Raw genomic sequence first — 17,709 nt, forward strand, 5'->3', positions numbered from 1 at the left:
ATACACTAACAAAGTTCACGTTCACGGATCTACAATTTTTTTGTCAAAATTATCTTCTACAACTTTTTGGTCAAGATTCTTATACAACTTTTTGGTCAAGATTTTTCTGCACCATTGTTAGCACTATAAAGAAGAAACCCCATTAAAAAAATACATGCAAAACTGTCCATAGTGTTTAATATATTTAACATCGATGGGATGATACAAAAGTAAAATTGCATTTGTGTCTCTTCTGTCAAGTGTAATCAACACAAATCTTCTCATTTTTTTGAGAAGTAAAAAAAGTCATATTCCGCACCAACACCCTTAAACACAGTGAATCAAACAAACACTTCTCTTGCTTTGTCCTCCCTTATCATACTTGGAAATAAAACACAAATGAAACAAAAATTCTTGATTTTTTTTTTCATGATTTTTTTTCTCAAGAATTTGTGATAGTAGATGAACTTGAAATTCTACTTATCAAAAACTTTGTTGGTATCTTCTTCTTTTAAGCTATCGATTAAGATCTTCATAGTAATTATTCATAGTAATTATTTTGATTGATTTTGTGACACACCTACGAACCAATTCGAATGTTTAGAAGAATTTAAATAAAGGATACACAAAATTTGTTCTTTATCAACTATAAATTTTGAGAAAAAACTGGGTTAAGTAAAATCATACATTATTAATGGTTTTTTAAGTTTTGAAAATTTATAAGTTCAAATTCTATAACTGTCTTTATTTTTTATAACTCTTTAATTAGTGTATGTAATTAGTAAAACTGTCATAAATGTATGCTTATTAGTATATTAGTATTATATTAGTATTAGTATTTTCAGATCATGTATCAACGGTTCCTGCAGTACAGTTTCCAAATAAAAGGCTACACTAAACAAAATTTTCTAAATATTTTTAAAATAAATTATAATTAATAACTTACAAATACTAATCAAGAAATTAAAATTTATTTATTAAAACACGTAAAAATGTAATTTATTTCATATTTTTTAATACATTCCATATAATTTCTAACATAAAGAACACCGCGAACTTTGCCTCTCAATATTAAGATATGAGAAAAAAAAACCCATTGGCTACTTTCTATGCCACGGATCGCGATCCTTGTGCCCCTACTTTAAAGCACTCACAACCGTTGATTTTCCTTTCCATCAACGGCTACGCGTTTCCCTTCTCATGTTTCAGAAAAAGCTTTTACAATTCCCGCGCATTCTTTTTCCTCGCCCTTGTGTATATATTCCCCAAATCACGTTTTCTCACTAGCCCACTTCAATTTCCCCTCACTTTCCCGAGAAATTAAAATTCCCAATTTTCCCACGCTTTCTCGTTCGATTTTCTCTTCGACATGGCTCGTACCAAGCAGACCGCTCGCAAGTCCACCGGTGGTAAGGCGCCACGTAAGCAGCTGGCGACGAAGGCTGCCCGGAAGTCCGCTCCGGCGACCGGTGGTGTGAAGAAGCCTCACAGGTTCCGTCCAGGGACTGTGGCATTGAGGGAAATCAGGAAGTACCAGAAAAGCACTGAGCTTCTCATCCGAAAGCTTCCGTTTCAGAGACTCGTGAGGGAAATTGCGCAGGACTTCAAGACTGATTTGAGGTTTCAGAGTAGCGCCGTTTCCGCGCTTCAAGAAGCTGCAGAAGCCTACCTCGTTGGATTGTTCGAGGACACCAACCTCTGCGCGATTCACGCGAAGAGGGTTACCATTATGCCCAAGGATATTCAACTCGCTCGTAGAATTAGAGGCGAGAGGGCTTAGAGAGACTGTTGTAATGTTTAGCGGGTAGGGTTAGGGTTCTCCGTTCCAATGCTGTGGTTGGGGTTTGCCTTTAGCTTGGTTGTAAGAATGGTGTAATTGTTTCCGTGGAATTTGAATTGTGAATCTATTTTCTTTTAAATGATGAATCTTTATCTTTTTTTCTGGTTAACTAATCTGGTTCTTTATTTTATTGTTTTTTTAAAATCAAGAACTGTTGTTTTTTGAAGTGGAATCTGCTACTTCCGAGATGTGAAACTTGTGGGACTGTTGAAATCTTGAAATTGTACCTGTGTGTTGATGTTGAACTGTGAAATGTCCCAAGATAGTGAAATATTGTTCAGAACGAGTTCGGAGTTGAATGTTGTATGCTTCTGGATTTGTTGTATGCATTGTTCTCTTAATCTCAATCTGAAGTTTAACAATAATGGTAGTGGGTTGTGTGTAAAAATGAGATTTTTTTTCTGTGTCTCTCTCTCTGGTGTTGATGAAGATAAGGGCTAATCGAAAGTAAAATTCAGATAGATGAATGATTTAATTGTGTATATTTTGAATCTTTACTATTCTTTGAGAATCGAAACACTTGAACCCTATCTCTTGGTTTTCTGATTTGTCTGTCAAAATTTTGGTTTTCTGATTTGTCTGTCGAAATTTTGGTTTTAGTCAAAATTCTGTCGAAGAAAATTGTCTAATGAAGGCAGATTGGAAACTGAATGCAAAACCTTTCGATCTTGGAATTGGGATTGACAACGCGAAGTGTGTTTGTGGAGATGATATTAAGGCAAATGTAACTTGCAGGCACAATTCTTCAAACTTTTGAAGTGGAGAATGCATATATTGCTTCAAATGGGACCTGTTCAAGAATAATGCTGTTTGGGTTTGTGTTCATAATAACACTCGACACAACACCCTTCTAAAGTCACGAGGGTATATATTAAAAGATTGCTTCTTTTACCTAAAAAAATTACTTTTCTTATTTTTAAAATAGGTATTTATTTTCCTGAAAACAGTGGAATCCATGTATACACTGAATGCTTGAATGTTCTGATTGTCTTGTCTCAGAAAACTAGTTTGAATTTGTAGTTAACTTTTGAAGCCTCGTCTTAACTGTTACGCATGCTTATCGTTCAATATTGGCTTTTGAATTTCTCTGTAAAAGCAGTTATAGTCTAATAAAGTTTCTGTCTTTATGGGTAAGCCCTTGTCGTAATCCGTGAGTAGATCTATGAACAGATGCTTCTTGAGTTTGCATAAATATCTTTTTGCATTGGTTGTAATTAAAACTTGGTTTCAGATAAAATATAACTGTTTTAACGTATTTTGGAGGAAAAAAATTACAAATTACCAAGTAACTTAGATATCTCCATATAAAAAATAAGTGAGTAATTTTGTAACTGAAATTCTTTCGTTGAAAAAACCATACTATTAATTTTTCAAGCATTAAAAATAGGATAACTAGTCCCTTAAATATATAAAAATGTTTTAAGTTAGTTTCTGAATATGAATAAAATATAAACTTGGGAATATTAATAGCTATTTGATTTTAGGAACTACTCATATTTTTATAATTTTAAATATTATATAGGAAAAACCATAATACCTAATTAAAGTATTAATTGATGATTTATTTGATAACAAGGGTAGATAACACCAACAACATTGAGTTTCTCTGACAGTGTTTGTCATGAAAATTTTGTTTGAAGAAGTAAAATGATCTGAAGTGATATATCGGTTTAGAAAAAGGAAAGTAGATAATGACAACTTCTACAAATAAGGGCTTTTTTTAAGGCTTTTACTTCTTTCTAAACTTTACAATTAAAGGTTGACTCTGTGAGGTTGTGAGACAACGTGATTCTGAACTTCATTCACTTTCGATATTAAACTTTGTGGCCGTGAAAAGCTCTCGTTGTCCACGCCATTTCTACACTACCCAGGTCCCATCTCTTCCATCTAGTCACATTCCCAACTCGGCATTCATCTCCTCCTACAAATAAATAATTCACTCTTTTCAAGTCACACTAAAAAATTGAAAAAAAAACCAAATTTAGCATTTTTAATATCACTCTTTCCTAACTTCCTGCTCGATTCAGCTGTAATCTTTACTCTCACCGACTAATATCACGTGGGTTATTTTTCTTTTTCCTTTTTGTGTTTTTTGTTTTCAGATAGTTGTTGGTGATGGCTCTAGATGTGAGGTTAAGGAGATAAGAAGAAAAGGAATAGTGGTATGTTGTGTTGTGCTGTTATAGTTAATTTACTGATATGGGTACTTCTGCTGTTCAACTTCAATGATGATAGAAAGTTCAGTGTTAGAATTGATTGTATAACTATTATGCAGAAATAAAATGGGAGCTGCTATGTTGCCTGATGCAGCATTTGGATTATTTCCACGCTGTTCACTTGTTCCCAGGCACCCTTTGATCTGTAGAATAACTTCTGCTAGATTAATTAGAAAGAGGTGGGCTTATATAACTAAATTGTGTTTGCGATGTTTTTCAGTTACTTTCCACTTTATGTTACTGTTAATTTCTTTTTGCAGAAATTATTTCTTTGCTGACCAGAGGATCTCCAAATCAGCACACATTGTTTTTTCACACTCGGTAAGAAGTTGTGCACATAGCTTAGGATGGGTGTACCTGCTTCTATGAAAAAGTTTAGTTTGTGTTTATCAAGGAAGAAGATTAACTAACAAGGTTACAGTACTGTATAAAGATAGGAACTTTAGTAAAGTTTTAGCCTTTTTTTGAGTTGGCTAAATAAAGCCACTGACATTTTTCGCAAAGGTTGGGTTTTGCTTTTCAGCTGTTTACTTGCAAGTTTTAGCAAACCCTTTGAACTTTGAAGTATTAGTTGGTTGAAATAACAGAATTAAATATTTACCATGAAGTAGTGTTACCTTACCTAAGCCAATGCTGATATGTTATAAACATAGCCAATATTTTGAATAGGAATTCACCTTATCATCTTTCCTTGTTGCTTATGAACTTATCATTTGGCCTTTTCTTTTCTCTTCAACATACCTTTTTGCAACTTTTCTTTTGACACTTCAAACCATTTTTCTTGAATCTACAACTTGAACAGCTTTACCCAGTTGATATATTGTCTGGTAAATTACATATAATATAACGTACAAGTTATTCGGCTCAATGGGATGAGGTTTGCACCCACTTATATACTATGAAAGACTCTAATCTCTAGTCGATGTGGGATCTCCAACATCTATACCACTTACTCATGGTTAAAGTATTATTTTTATTGCATGTGATTTTTCTGTTACACTTACGCATTTGAATTATTATACCTAGCGTCAAATAGGAAGAGTTGGTGGTGGAGTGGAGATGGGTAACAGAATAAGGTATTTTAAACTGTTTTGATAGTGGTGGAGTGACTTATATTTATTTATTTCTACCACAGAATGATTCAGATGACACATTAACAGACGTAGTTGTCGATGAAGACGATCTTTCAGGAAGAAGTGATGTTATAGGAATAGAAGATGAAATAGTGATAGCCAAAAAAGCTCTTTCAGAGGCGCAACACAGAGAAGAGGTTTTTGAGAAAGAGAGAGATCAATTACTTGAAGAACTTGCTCGTTCTGAGGCTAAAAATCAGGAATACATCAATACCATTTTACATGACAAGGAAGTAGCTATAGCAGAACTTGAGGCTGCGAAATCTCTTTTCCAGAAAAAGCTGGAGGACTCAGTGGAAGAGAAGTTCAGCTTGGAATCTAAGCTGGTCCTTGCAAAGCAAGATGCTGTTGATCTTGCTGTGCAGGTTGAAAAATTAGCAGAGGTTGCTTTCCAGCAGGCAACTTCTCATATACTAGAAGATGCTCAACTCAGAATTTCGTCTGCTGAAACCACAGCTGCTGAAGCAGCTCATCTGATTGAAAAGCAAATTAAGGATGCAACTGAGGGAACAATATCATCCATTGTGGAAAAATCAAGTCATGCTATAGAGAGGGCTTTGGTTGTGGCAGAGGAAGCAGGTGAACTTGCAAAGAGGTCCGTGGAGACATTTATAGATGGTACATCTGCATTTACTGAAGTTGCTGATGTCCAGGCAGAAAATATCAAGTTACAGGGAATAATTAGTGATATAGAATCTCAGTTGATGGTTGCAAGAAATGAGGCTGATAAACTGAATTTAGAGTTAGAGAACACCAGAGAGCAGTTACTGGCATTCGAACAAAGAGCTAATGATGCAGAGAAAGCTTTGCTTGACTTTCAGGAGTCAAGCAGTAAAAACAGACTCAAGCAGGAGGAGGAGATGAAGTCAATGTTGGACAAAGTGAAGAAAGATGTGGCAGAAAGAGCGAAGGCTATTTCCAAGGCTTTTAAGGCTGACTTGAAGAACATCAAGGCTACTGTTGAAGCTGCCAAAGAAGTGGTTCATAGTAAAGATTATGCCTACCTAAGAAGATGTGAAGCACTGCAGAGATCGTTAAAGGCATCAGAAGATACTTTGAAGACATGGAGACAGAGAGCTGAAATGGCTGAATCATTGCTATTGAAGGGAAGGCTACAAGATGAAGGGGATGAAGATTCTATCTATGTTGTTAATGGGGGACGGATAGATCTTTTGACGGATGTTGATTCTCAAAAATGGAAACTACTGAGTGATGGTCCTCGTAGAGAGATACCTCAGTGGATGGCAAGAAGGATTAACGCTGTCTCTCCCAAATTTCCACCAAAAAAAGTGGATGTTGCTGAAGCATTCACATCAAAATTCAGGTCCTTGGAGTTGCCTACAGCAGATGAAGTATGGTCCATTGCTCGAGAAAAGCCAAAGGACGGGGATGCTCTAGTTGAACATGTTTATGAAAGAGAAACAATTGAGAAGAAGCGGAAGGCATTGGAGCGTGCTCTTCAACGGAAGACTGTACAATGGCAAAGAGCTCCTGAACAAACAACATTAGGTGGTTTTAGTACATTTCTTGAAATTAAATATATAAATTGCTTCCGAAAAGATTTATTTTGTTTATGTGGTCCACTTATAGCATTTAAATTTTAACATAATTTCAATGCAGAGCCAGGAACAGGAACAGGACGTGAGATTGTGGTTAGTGAATTTGCTTACTTAATAATTTCACAGTTTTTTTGCTTAAAGGTGTATTAACCACAAATGCATTTTGATCCAATAACATGTGGTGATTATAATTATAAAATGTGTTTTACCCCCTTGTAGTATATAAAGAGTTTGCTGAGTTGTGTGTTTAGGTACGCATATAATGCATTGTTTATATTCTATTTTTTTTTTCAGCTCATTGTTTATATTCTAATAATGATATAATTAAAGATACAATGAGTGAAATTCTAGCTGTACAATCATTTCATATTTCCCTATTTACATAGAACCAATCATATCTTTAACAGCATGTAATTCTTGTGGTTATTCCATTTTAAGTGGTCTTTCATCTAACTTACTTTTACATGGTACTTTATCTTGTGTAAATTGAAGAAGTGTAGTATTATGCAGTACTATACATGTTGAAACACTAAAGCATTTAGTGATTGTGTACTACGTGCTGATGCTCATTGATTTGACCAAATTGCCTTTCATTTTGTTTCATCGCATGCATTGTTTTATTTGTATGTTTCTATCTGCTATTTTTCATCAGCTATTGTTATTTTATGTATTCTTTATGTGCATTTTCTGTTGTATGTATTTACCTATTAAAAGGGGAAGAAGTAAAAGAATTATTTTTGATGAATTTTCTTTTAACAAGTTTCAAGGTTTTAACTGGGAGAGCTGGAGAAGGCGCTGGTATCTGGAATTAGCAGCTAAAACAGCTGATTTATCTCATTGTGGCGTGACAGCAGTGTGGCTGCCACCACCAACACAATCTGTTGCTCCTCAAGGTGTTGCTTGCTTTCTTATGTATTATTTCACCAATATTGATATTTAGAATAGGAAAATTCATATTTCAGTTTATCTTTAAGATTAGTCTATCTTCTTTAATAAAGAAACTAAAAAATAAATGATGATATGATAGTCTCTGCTAAATCTATTATTGGGCCACTTGCATTTTCATGCTCCAGGTCCAGGTCCATAGTCCAGGTAGTGAGATGGTGTGTTGGAACTTAGAAGCCAACTTATTTGTGGTTACCTCTAGGCTTCATTGTCTTGAAAAATGTACATACGAAGGGATTGACCAGAAAAGACTAAGTGCAGCATCATAGTTGGAGCCACCAAAGTGTTGGCTCTTAGCAGATTGACATCTCAAATCAAGTACAAAATAAGACTTAAGTAGTGCTCGGCTTCGAACATAGGCTATGGGTAATCTCATTGCAAGTTGGTTTTGTTGGGATCAGTTTGACCCTATGTCCAAATTCCAAGACTCTAAGACTTGAAGGGGCATCCTGTGATCATAGTAGAAGACCATATTTCATTTTTTTCCCTTTTTTATTGGGTTGTATATCTATTTATAGAAGACCAAACAATCTGCATAATATGATTGCATGATCATAAGCATTCAGATTGTGTATTTATTTTATGTCCTGATTCCGATTAATTCATGCTAAGGCTGATGGTGTTCCAGTCATCTGCTGTTACTTTACCTTTAAGTTTGTTTACTTATATCGAGAATAAGACTAGATTTTCTTCCACATTGAATGGTTGTTTTCAACTGAACCAAGTACAACATTTTAACTTAATTGGTATAAAAAATGTTACAACCTTTTCACAAACAAACAAGTAAGGTCTTTCCCGAAAAAATCCGTATTATTTATTTTTAGTGTTATTCTTATCCATATAATGCAATAATATGATAAATCTGTGACAGATGATGCACTCATAAACTGTAGAAACTATATGCAGGTTATATGCCTTCTGATCTTTACAACTTGAATTCTTCCTATGGTTCGGTGGAAGAGCTTAAATACTGTATAGAGGAAATGCATTCTCAAGATTTGCTGGTAAGTTGTGGTGCTAATTTTGAACCATTTTGAATACCTAACATGTATCTAGGCAACTAATCTCTTCAGATATTTATGGGGTTTAGGTGTCCAAAAGTGACTACTTCAAGTCCCCCCTTTAAATTTGAATTAAAATTTACATTTCTTTTGGGGGTTAAATTATTCTGTTTAAATCACAAAAAAGGAAACTAATTGGTTATTGGAATTAATTAATTTTTTTAATTATTAAGTGCATGCTTGGATTAAAGTTGACAAACTTAATTTTGTAGTATTCATATTGCAAAATAAACTTGGTCTTGCTTTTATAAAACTGAGTTTTCATGTAAAATACAAGTGGTTGGACATACTTTTGAGGGTAACCAAGCATGTCAAAAAATTGATTTTGTTCTCCAAACTGAGTTCTCATGTAAAATTAAGTGTTTGGACATACTTTTGAGGGTATCCAAACATGTAAAAAAATTGATTTTGTTCTCCAAACTGACTATAGAGCCATTCTTAACATGAATCCAAACATGCCCTAACTGGTAGTGAGAATGTTAAGTCATTTTATTTAAGATCACAGTTAAATTTTTGGGATAAACTGTATGGGCGTGATAGTAAATCATGGTTGTTTTAAATGGCATACCCTTTTTTTAGGACACTTAAAGGAAACAATTAAGTACCTTTTTATGACAACAAGAGAAATGCAAACATCAATCAGTTATTGCTGAATGCTGTAAGGAAATATTTTGATGATTTTTTTGAGTTTCATTTCAACTTGTGAGGGTTTCACTGTTGCTCAAATGAATTTATATAGTTAAAGTTTTTCTATTGTAGTAATACTTATATTTCATATTTATAATTTTTTAAAGATTTTTCCTTTGTAAATAGGCCTTGGGAGACGTTGTACTTAACCATCGATGTGCACAGCAACAGGTAAATTATTGTTTAGCCTGAGTTGTTTTTATATTTGCTGAGAAAGGTTATCAAGCATTATTTGGGCCACTGATTAAAAGTTTGAAATTAGATATTGGGGTTGTTTAAACTGTTTTAAGAGCACAGTGTCAAGTCTTAAGCATACCTTTATTTTGTTAATTTTGTAATAAAGGTCCTGGTATACTAAAGTAATATTTAGTTATGGTATGAGATAGCTGTGAGATAGCTTTGTCTTCATTCCAAACTGCATGATGAGTGAGATTGAGCCATGAAAGGGTTTCATAATTCCTTTCTTTTATAGCATGGGATTTCAGGTCAGTACTTATTTTGTCATTTTTTGTGATACCATAAGCCCCAGAATATACTGTGATCAACTGATCTGCCCTTGCTTCCTCCATTTTTCGTGGAGAAATTATTTCAGCACAAGTGGGTGTCCATGCTAAGTTCAAGTCACTCCTATGTGAGGCGTGTTAGAAATGTAAAACTATTCTAGTATTCTACCTAATAGCTCAAGCTTTTAGAAAAGTTGGCTTTTGACTATGTGGAATAAGATGCTACTCGATAGTCATCCTATCCATCTAACCCAACTCTATGCATTGACTAAAAATTTCATTCACAATTTCAGTGCTCCAATGTTAACACCTAAGGCAAGAAAATTCTCTGAAAGCACTAGTCTTTGAATTCACTTTGTTCTAAAATGTGCCGAAATTTGTTAATTGTGGATTGTCTTAGTCTGGAGATGCTAGGTTGCCTATGATTGTTTTGATCTTGGACTCGGTATTATTTAAATTTTATATCCAGCACTAGCATATGAAACATGGGGTAATCTTTTCAAAGGCACAGTTCATAATTCAGGCATCAGGTGGCTGTTATATAAATCAACAATTTTTATTTGTTTCAGAGTCCAAATGGTGTTTGGAACATTTTTGGTGGCAAGCTTGCATGGGGACCTGAAGCAATTGTATGTGATGATCCAAATTTTGAGGGGCGTGGAAATCCTTCAAGCGGTATATCTATACATCCTATGCAGATGATGCATTAGTTCAATTTTGTCTTTTGGATATGTAATTTTCAAGAGACTTTTGGAGTTGTTTCTTGTCATTCTAAATAAAACAAAGGTTGACCAAATTTGTGCGAGGAAAAATAGAAGAATCTCATGAAACCATTATTTTGTAATTAATCTGAGTATGTCCCACTTTCAAATCAAGGTTCCTAAAATGAGTACACTGTACTTGTGTCTTATTGAGATGAAAGTCTAAAATATGGCACATTTTCCTCACTAAGACTGCACAACACTTTACCAAACACTTCCACAATATAAGTCAACACAATGCTTTACCAGTTAGTACATTGATGATTAGGAGGTTTTATTTATCTAGACATTTTTAATGCTATTTGTAGGTGATATCTTCCATGCTGCACCCAATATTGATCATTCTCAGGATTTTGTAAGGAAAGATATCAAGGGGTGGTTGAACTGGCTTCGCAATGATATAGGTTTTGATGGATGGCGTCTTGACTTTGTTAGGTATCTTTTTGTCTGCTGAAGCATACTGAGGGTTTATGACAATTTCTTTACTAATTAAGTCTGTATGTTTTACTGAAAAAAATTGTGTTATCCACATTATTGATCTTTATTTATAATCAAGGACAAGGATTAAACAATGTACGTAAGGATACATGGAAATTAAATTAAAAGGGATCCCTAATTTCTAGCTTTACAAGTTTCTATATTTACAGTAATGTAATCATACATTAACAAAGTCCTACTAAATTGCTCTTTTATCAATTGACCAAAAAAATTGGAATAAATTCCTAAGTAAATGCAATCAATCAGTCACTTGGCATAACCTTCACCACTCTTGTGATGTATGACAAGTCCATTTTAGTGTATGTTGCTTGATAAAGTCAGTTTGATTTGTTATATTGCAGTTGATAAGAATCAATTCCTTTGTAGTCACTACAGCAATGTATTGCGAGAGCAAAGAAATAAACCGAGTGGCCTAGAATTCAATCCTTGCCTCTCTTACTAAATTTTCTGTAAATAAAATAAAGTAGCCTCTGGTTTCAGTATATAGGGTCAATCACATTTCAAGCCCAATGGATGATCTATCATGTAAAGTTGGTTTTGATCCTTGCTTAATAGCTTAAGCTTTGAGGTGAAGTGTTTCTTTGACAAAAACTGGCCATTGGAAAATGCTAAAATAGAGCTTGTAATAGTTGTTAAACAGCATTCTTTTCATAGTATAAAAGAATCAGAAGTATTTAAGAACATTGTTATAATTTTAGTTTGCTTACTGAAAATAGTGTAGTCAAAGAATAAAAATTGTCAATAGGAAATTCTTACCTTCATATCTCATATCAATGGTCTTACAAGCGATAAGAAGATACTTATTGAAGTATGCTCAAAGGAGCCTAACATCTGAAATGTTTTAGTAGTCTATCTTTACTATATACTTATACATTTTTAGCTTTTATCACATGGAACTTGAGAAGATAATCTGGTTCTTTTTTGTTTCTTAACTGACTTATTCTCATGTAAAATTTGATAACCCCTCATTTGCTGTCTGCAGAGGCTTCTCTGGCACATACGTAAAAGAATATATTGAAGCATCAAATCCTGTATTTGCCATTGGAGAATACTGGGACAGCTTGGGCTATGAACACGGAAGTTTGTGTTACAACCAAGGTTATAGTGCAATGGTTGCAGACTCATGTTATATTAGATCTAATTAAAGGGACAAAACAGGTTTAAATAAAAAAAGAACCTTTGTTTTTAGCTTAGCTGGAAAATATATGACATCCTTTACTAATTCATTTTTCAAACATTATGTTGGAGATGTGTAATGATTTTGGAAATGTTTGCAATGATTTTAATTTTACATGGAGAAAATGAATAGAAAATGTAGTGGTGCAGGTATCAGGGGAGTCTTAAATATTATTAGCAGTCCTGTAGGTCATCAGAGCATGATCTTTGTTCCAAGAACATGGCAGGTTGTAAACGGAAGTTATGCGAATTGAAACCAATAAATTTTAGTTTTACTACTGGCAACCTTATTTGGCCTTCTATGAGTAAATATATGTTATATCATAGGATGTGACACAATTTGAGCACTCATTTGCAAGAAGAATCAACTTGTAGTCTTTGTACCTTTTAGGAAACTACACTACATATGACAGTTTGTGGAAGCGATAACATGGATTTACAACTATTTATTTGTTATCAACTTACTTCCCAGCTATGAAGACACAATATTTTTTATGTTACTAATATTGCTCGTTGAATATGGTGTTTAACTTGAAGATATTCTGTAGTACCACCATTTGTGTTCATACCAAATATGTGATATTCTATGCTTGTTTATTATCTGTTGGTTGCAATATATGAAACATTTCCAATATAATCAATTTTTATACTATTGTCTTACAAGCTATTCATGGTGCTTATAATGATTAGATCCTCATCGGCAACGGATAATCAATTGGATCAATGCAACTGGTGGTACTTCATCTGCATTTGATATAACGACAAAGGTACCCTATCCACAACAGTTAATGAGGTTTCTTGGTGACCTCATGTCCTTTTAAGTTTTGTTGTCTAAATGAGCAAGACTTCTTTTTCACAAGGAGTTTTCAAACTTTGATATTACAATTATTAGCAGCATGACTGTGATTTGACTGCTGTAGTATTTTTTCGTTTAGAAATTGTCTTAGCCAAGTTTTGATTGTTTTTGTCACCGGAGGAGGCAGGTGAATAATAAAAGCAAAAAATTTTAGGCTATAACTTTGTATTATCTTGCTGCAAAATTGTTATTCTTTCTGTATGTAACCCTTTCTCAGGGGATACTTCATTCTGCTCTGCATAATGAATATTGGAGACTGATTGATCCTCAAGGGAAACCAACAGGAGTGATGGGATGGTGGCCTTCTCGTGCTGTTACATTCTTAGAGAACCATGATACTGGCTCCACACAGGTTTCAACTCTCTCTTTCCTTCTGATGAAACATTTTTTTTTATCAGCAATAAGGATTGAATAACACGAATCACTTAAGAGGTGGTTCAACCCTTATACATACCTATATAATAGGACCCAATTTTTCTGGTCTTCCAAACCATCAAAAAGAGAGAGTAAAAAATAATCTACCACTATAAATCCCGTACAATCTCAAAACAAACCCATTACAATCTCATTGCAACCATAACAAGGGGCAAAATAGAACAACAGACCTTAGCTACCAACCCAATAGCCCACAAAAACCAACAACCATCAAAATAGAGATACCTATCACCCTAAACTGGATCATGCCAATTAAATAAATTTCAAACACGATAAAAGAACAAGAAATGTACAAAACAGTTAGAAAAAAATTTGTTGTTAGTGATTATTGAATTACAAAGGTTTTCTCTTTCTGTATTGTTGCATTTATATTACCACCTTTTAAGCTCATGTTACCACCTAACCATGCTAGATAATGAGAAAAATGGATTTAATATTTCTTTTTACTTTCAGGGTCACTGGCCATTTCCACGGGATAAACTCATGCAAGGATATGCATATATTTTGACTCATCCCGGAACTGTAAGTCCTTAAGAAAACAGCATCCAATACTTTCATTACACATACCTGTCATTGTTGAAGATAGTTCAATAGTATTTTCTTGAAAAAAATGAATGGTATATGTGATCACTTAAATTTAGTTTCTTGTTCTCAAGGACCAAGGAAGGAATTCAGGTAATGTGTTTGCTTGCACAAATATTTGAGTCCCCGTATTGTGTTTTTTTTTGCAGCCTGCAATATTTTATGACCATTTCTATGATTTTGGCATACATGATATGATAACTGAGTTGATTGAGGCTCGGAGGCGAGCCGGGATCCATTGCCGGAGCTCTATAAAGATATTCCATGCAAACAATGAAGGTTATGTTTCTCAGGTTGGTGATGCATTAGTATTGAAGCTAGGGCAGTTTGATTGGAATCCCTCCAAGGAGAACCAGTTGGAAGGGAGTTGGCAGAAGTTTGTTGACAAAGGACCAGACTACCAAGTGTGGTTGAGACAATAGATTAATGCCAATCTGTTTGTTTAAATTTGTCTTTTCTGTAATGGAAATGAAAAATAGATTCAATAAAGAACATATGAATGGAATAAAAAGAACAATCTTTTGTTTGTAATATATAGTCTCCAAACAGGTAAGGTATTTGTTATCTACTTCATACTTCATATCAGCTTGAGTCAAATGCCTTCATATAAGAACAATACTTTTTTATCTGCATATTAAGTTGCATTTGTTTACATATAGCCGTGTGTATTTATTCAACCAAGTGTTCTTACATTGCATCCTTGCAATTTTGTGAGTCCATGCATACTGAGTGTAGTTACAATTTTGTAGGCATAAATACTTGCAAAGACACAATGTGAAGCATGGTTTACTCTAACTATAGGAAATATAAGTATTTTTGATAACTTTTTTACAAAACTTTTCTCAATAGAAAAGCCTTAAAAAACTCTCAAATACACTTAGTTATGTATCTGATATACTCACAACATGATGTGCCATATACATAAGTTTGTGGGTTGGATATGGTAAACCCAAGTTATTTGAACTTAGTCATGGGTCGGTCCTCAACAATATTGGAGTGTTTCTTCTTGCACCCTATATTTTATGACCCCTATATTTTATGAAATATCCAAATTACCTTTGACAGTTTTGAGTGGTTCCAAAATATGAAGTGTTTAGTAAGCTAGAATAGGAGAAGACAAAAACAAGAGAAATTGGTGGGAGATTTGAATTCAAACCTAGGCGTCAAAGCTAGTCACATGACAAGTGTGATGACAATGTGAACAATGTATCTAACCTAGGTGTGCACGGTCTCATGTACCCGACCTAGGGTTTAAGATGTGTCAAAATTGAGTCCAATTAAACATTAGGTAGGTTTAGAAATCCTAACCCTAACCATAGTCTAGTTGAAGAGAAATACAAGCCTAAAATCTATATTACTTGACCTAATTTTGTAGGTCAAATTATTTTACAAGATAAATGAAATACTAGTCTATAATTTTAATACTAGTCCCTGTTGAATTTCATTTTTCTTTGAGTCTTTTGCTCCTTGTTCTAGTTGTGCAATGTATATGAGGATTGTTGTGCACATCAAAGATGGATATTTGCGGGCATATATTTACTGCATCTTGTGAGATGCACGATTTTTGCTAACAAAGAGTGTCAAATAAGCTGATGTTTGTATTTGGGGTTATTAAGTAATCTTAAGTTGTAAAATGGATATGTTTGGGGAGCAATTACAGTAGCCCAATTATATGAGCAATTTGTAGGTTATATCACATCGTTAGAGTGAATATTTTATCTTTGACATATTTACAAATGTTATCTCATGCAATTATACATGTTATGATACATTGATCTAAAATTGATATTGAATAAACGTGAATATATGAATACTTTCTTGACATAATCAAAATTATATTAATGACTTCTTATACTTATAAACATGTGGTTGGTTGATTATTTTTGTTTGAAAAATCATATGCAAACTAAATCGTTTGTAACCGAATCAAATTTTATTTATAATAGTCAACATATTAATTTTGTGCAATATTTTATTTCAAAAAAAACTTTAATTTTTTGTTTTCATTGTAAATTCATTTTCTAAACCATCATATAATTAGATGATGTAAAATACGTAAAAATATGTTTTTTTAAAAAATAAAGTGGTAACAAATTTAAAATGAAATAATAAATGTGTAAAACTTAAAAGATAGAAGAATAAAATGTATGGAAAATAAGAAATTAAAAAATAAAAAATAAAAGATAGAATAAAAATACTTATCCTCCTCTTATTTAAGGGGCTCAAAATCATTTAATTTATTTTGCTAATAAATAAAATTTAATATATATAGTATTATTACCTTTTTTAATATTTACTCTCTAACAGTATGATCTCTAATGTGAATTAGTTAATTATATATAATTATTAAAGATGATAAATTATAAGTTTATATAAATTAAAATAATATTATGGTATATGTATCTCTCATAAACTATATTATATAAAAAGCTGTTAAAGTTAAGAAGACAATTTTATTTATTTATCTTTTTAATAACACATATCTATATAATTAAATAAATTATAATTATTGTTATCCTTAAATTCTAAAATTTAAACCTAAATTAAAAAAATATTGTAATTATCTGAAATGAGAGACTATAAATGGTTCCCACCCTTGTTAAAACATGAATATTGAAAAGGAACTAAAATATTAGTAAAATTATTTATTTTTAAGAGAGGTGATCATTATAATCTAAATTTTGTATAAAAAAAAATATTTTTGAATATTTATATAAGTTATTTAGTTTTTCAAGAAATTATATTATAATCAGTTAACACAATGGTTCTCGGAGATAAATTTTATAATTAACAAATATAATAACAGCTTCCTTACTTGCAATAATGAAAACTAACTAGTAATTAATGACTTATAAATATTTACGCCTTTATTTAGTTATAATGAATTATCCTTTACCCTCTTTTAACATTAGTGGCATGTAGTTTTTTCTTAACTTTTTCTATTCGACATCTAATAAAATAAGGTTATTGCACACTAAAAATTAATATTTGAATTATTTATTTTATACATTGATTTATATATTACTGAATTTATTAATTGCACTCTCGATTATCTAAGTTTGTTTTATTTTGTAGTAAAAATATTTTTGAAGTTAATATTATTAATTAATTATAATTTTAGCATAAGACGTGTTTTTCTGAAAAGTTTAGAAGAATATACCTTTCAAATTTATAATGGATAATAGCTAACTCGTGTTCAGAATTTAGGGTTACAAACATCTAATGATATAGAAAAGTCAGGTTCTTAGACACAACTTTGATTTTTTTTTTTCTGTAACATTTCAGTAAAGAAATCACTTTAACTAGAATTTTCAATTTTTATTTAAATTAGGAGAATAAGAGACATTACAAAATAATTCATTAAATAAAAATTAAGTTAGCCAGAAAAATATTCAAGTATTTGATTTAGAAACTATTTTAAAATTTGAGGACTGTTAGTGTTTAAACAATGTTCTATTATCTTTAAATATGTTTCTGA

The 17,709-nt window shown here is 32.6% G+C and overlaps 2 protein-coding genes across 2 annotated transcripts; both read left to right on the plus strand.

Annotated features, from left to right (window-relative positions):
- The first annotated feature begins 1,247 nt into the window (after nucleotides 1-1,247).
- Nucleotides 1,248-1,928, plus strand: LOC137824204 (histone H3.2). The gene has a single exon (XM_068629726.1). The coding sequence runs from the start codon at nucleotides 1,349-1,351 to the stop codon at nucleotides 1,757-1,759; it is 411 nt and encodes a 136-aa protein (XP_068485827.1). The 5' UTR covers nucleotides 1,248-1,348; the 3' UTR covers nucleotides 1,760-1,928.
- Nucleotides 1,929-3,417: 1,489 nt separating this feature from the next.
- On the plus strand, nucleotides 3,418-14,762 carry LOC137824205 (uncharacterized). The gene is made up of 16 exons (XM_068629727.1): nucleotides 3,418-3,690; nucleotides 3,922-3,981; nucleotides 4,095-4,214; nucleotides 4,296-4,356; nucleotides 5,171-6,677; nucleotides 6,789-6,820; nucleotides 7,488-7,620; nucleotides 8,579-8,676; nucleotides 9,547-9,591; nucleotides 10,493-10,598; nucleotides 10,993-11,119; nucleotides 12,165-12,280; nucleotides 13,049-13,125; nucleotides 13,432-13,566; nucleotides 14,103-14,171; nucleotides 14,381-14,762. Exons 3-16 carry the CDS (start codon nucleotides 4,102-4,104, stop codon nucleotides 14,651-14,653), a joined length of 2,892 nt encoding a protein of 963 aa, XP_068485828.1. The 5' UTR covers nucleotides 3,418-3,690; nucleotides 3,922-3,981; nucleotides 4,095-4,101; the 3' UTR covers nucleotides 14,654-14,762.
- The last annotated feature ends 2,947 nt before the right edge of the window (nucleotides 14,763-17,709 follow it).

The sequence above is a fragment of the Phaseolus vulgaris genome, chromosome 8 (assembly GCF_000499845.2).
Source record: "Phaseolus vulgaris cultivar G19833 chromosome 8, P. vulgaris v2.0, whole genome shotgun sequence".
NCBI lineage: Eukaryota > Viridiplantae > Streptophyta > Magnoliopsida > Fabales > Fabaceae > Phaseolus > Phaseolus vulgaris.

Bases quoted from the DNA above. Each gene is read 5' to 3' on its own strand.
- LOC137824204 (XM_068629726.1), top strand. From the start codon at position 1,349: ATGGCTCGTACCAAGCAGACCGCTCGCAAGTCCACCGGTGGTAAGGCG.
- LOC137824205 (XM_068629727.1), top strand. From the start codon at position 4,102: ATGGGAGCTGCTATGTTGCCTGATGCAGCATTTGGATTATTTCCACGC. The intron at 6,678-6,788 runs GTGGTTTTAGTA...ATTTCAATGCAG, and splicing joins TCCTGAACAAACAACATTAG to AGCCAGGAACAGGAACAGGA. The intron at 11,120-12,164 runs GTATCTTTTTGT...TGCTGTCTGCAG, and splicing joins TGGCGTCTTGACTTTGTTAG to AGGCTTCTCTGGCACATACG.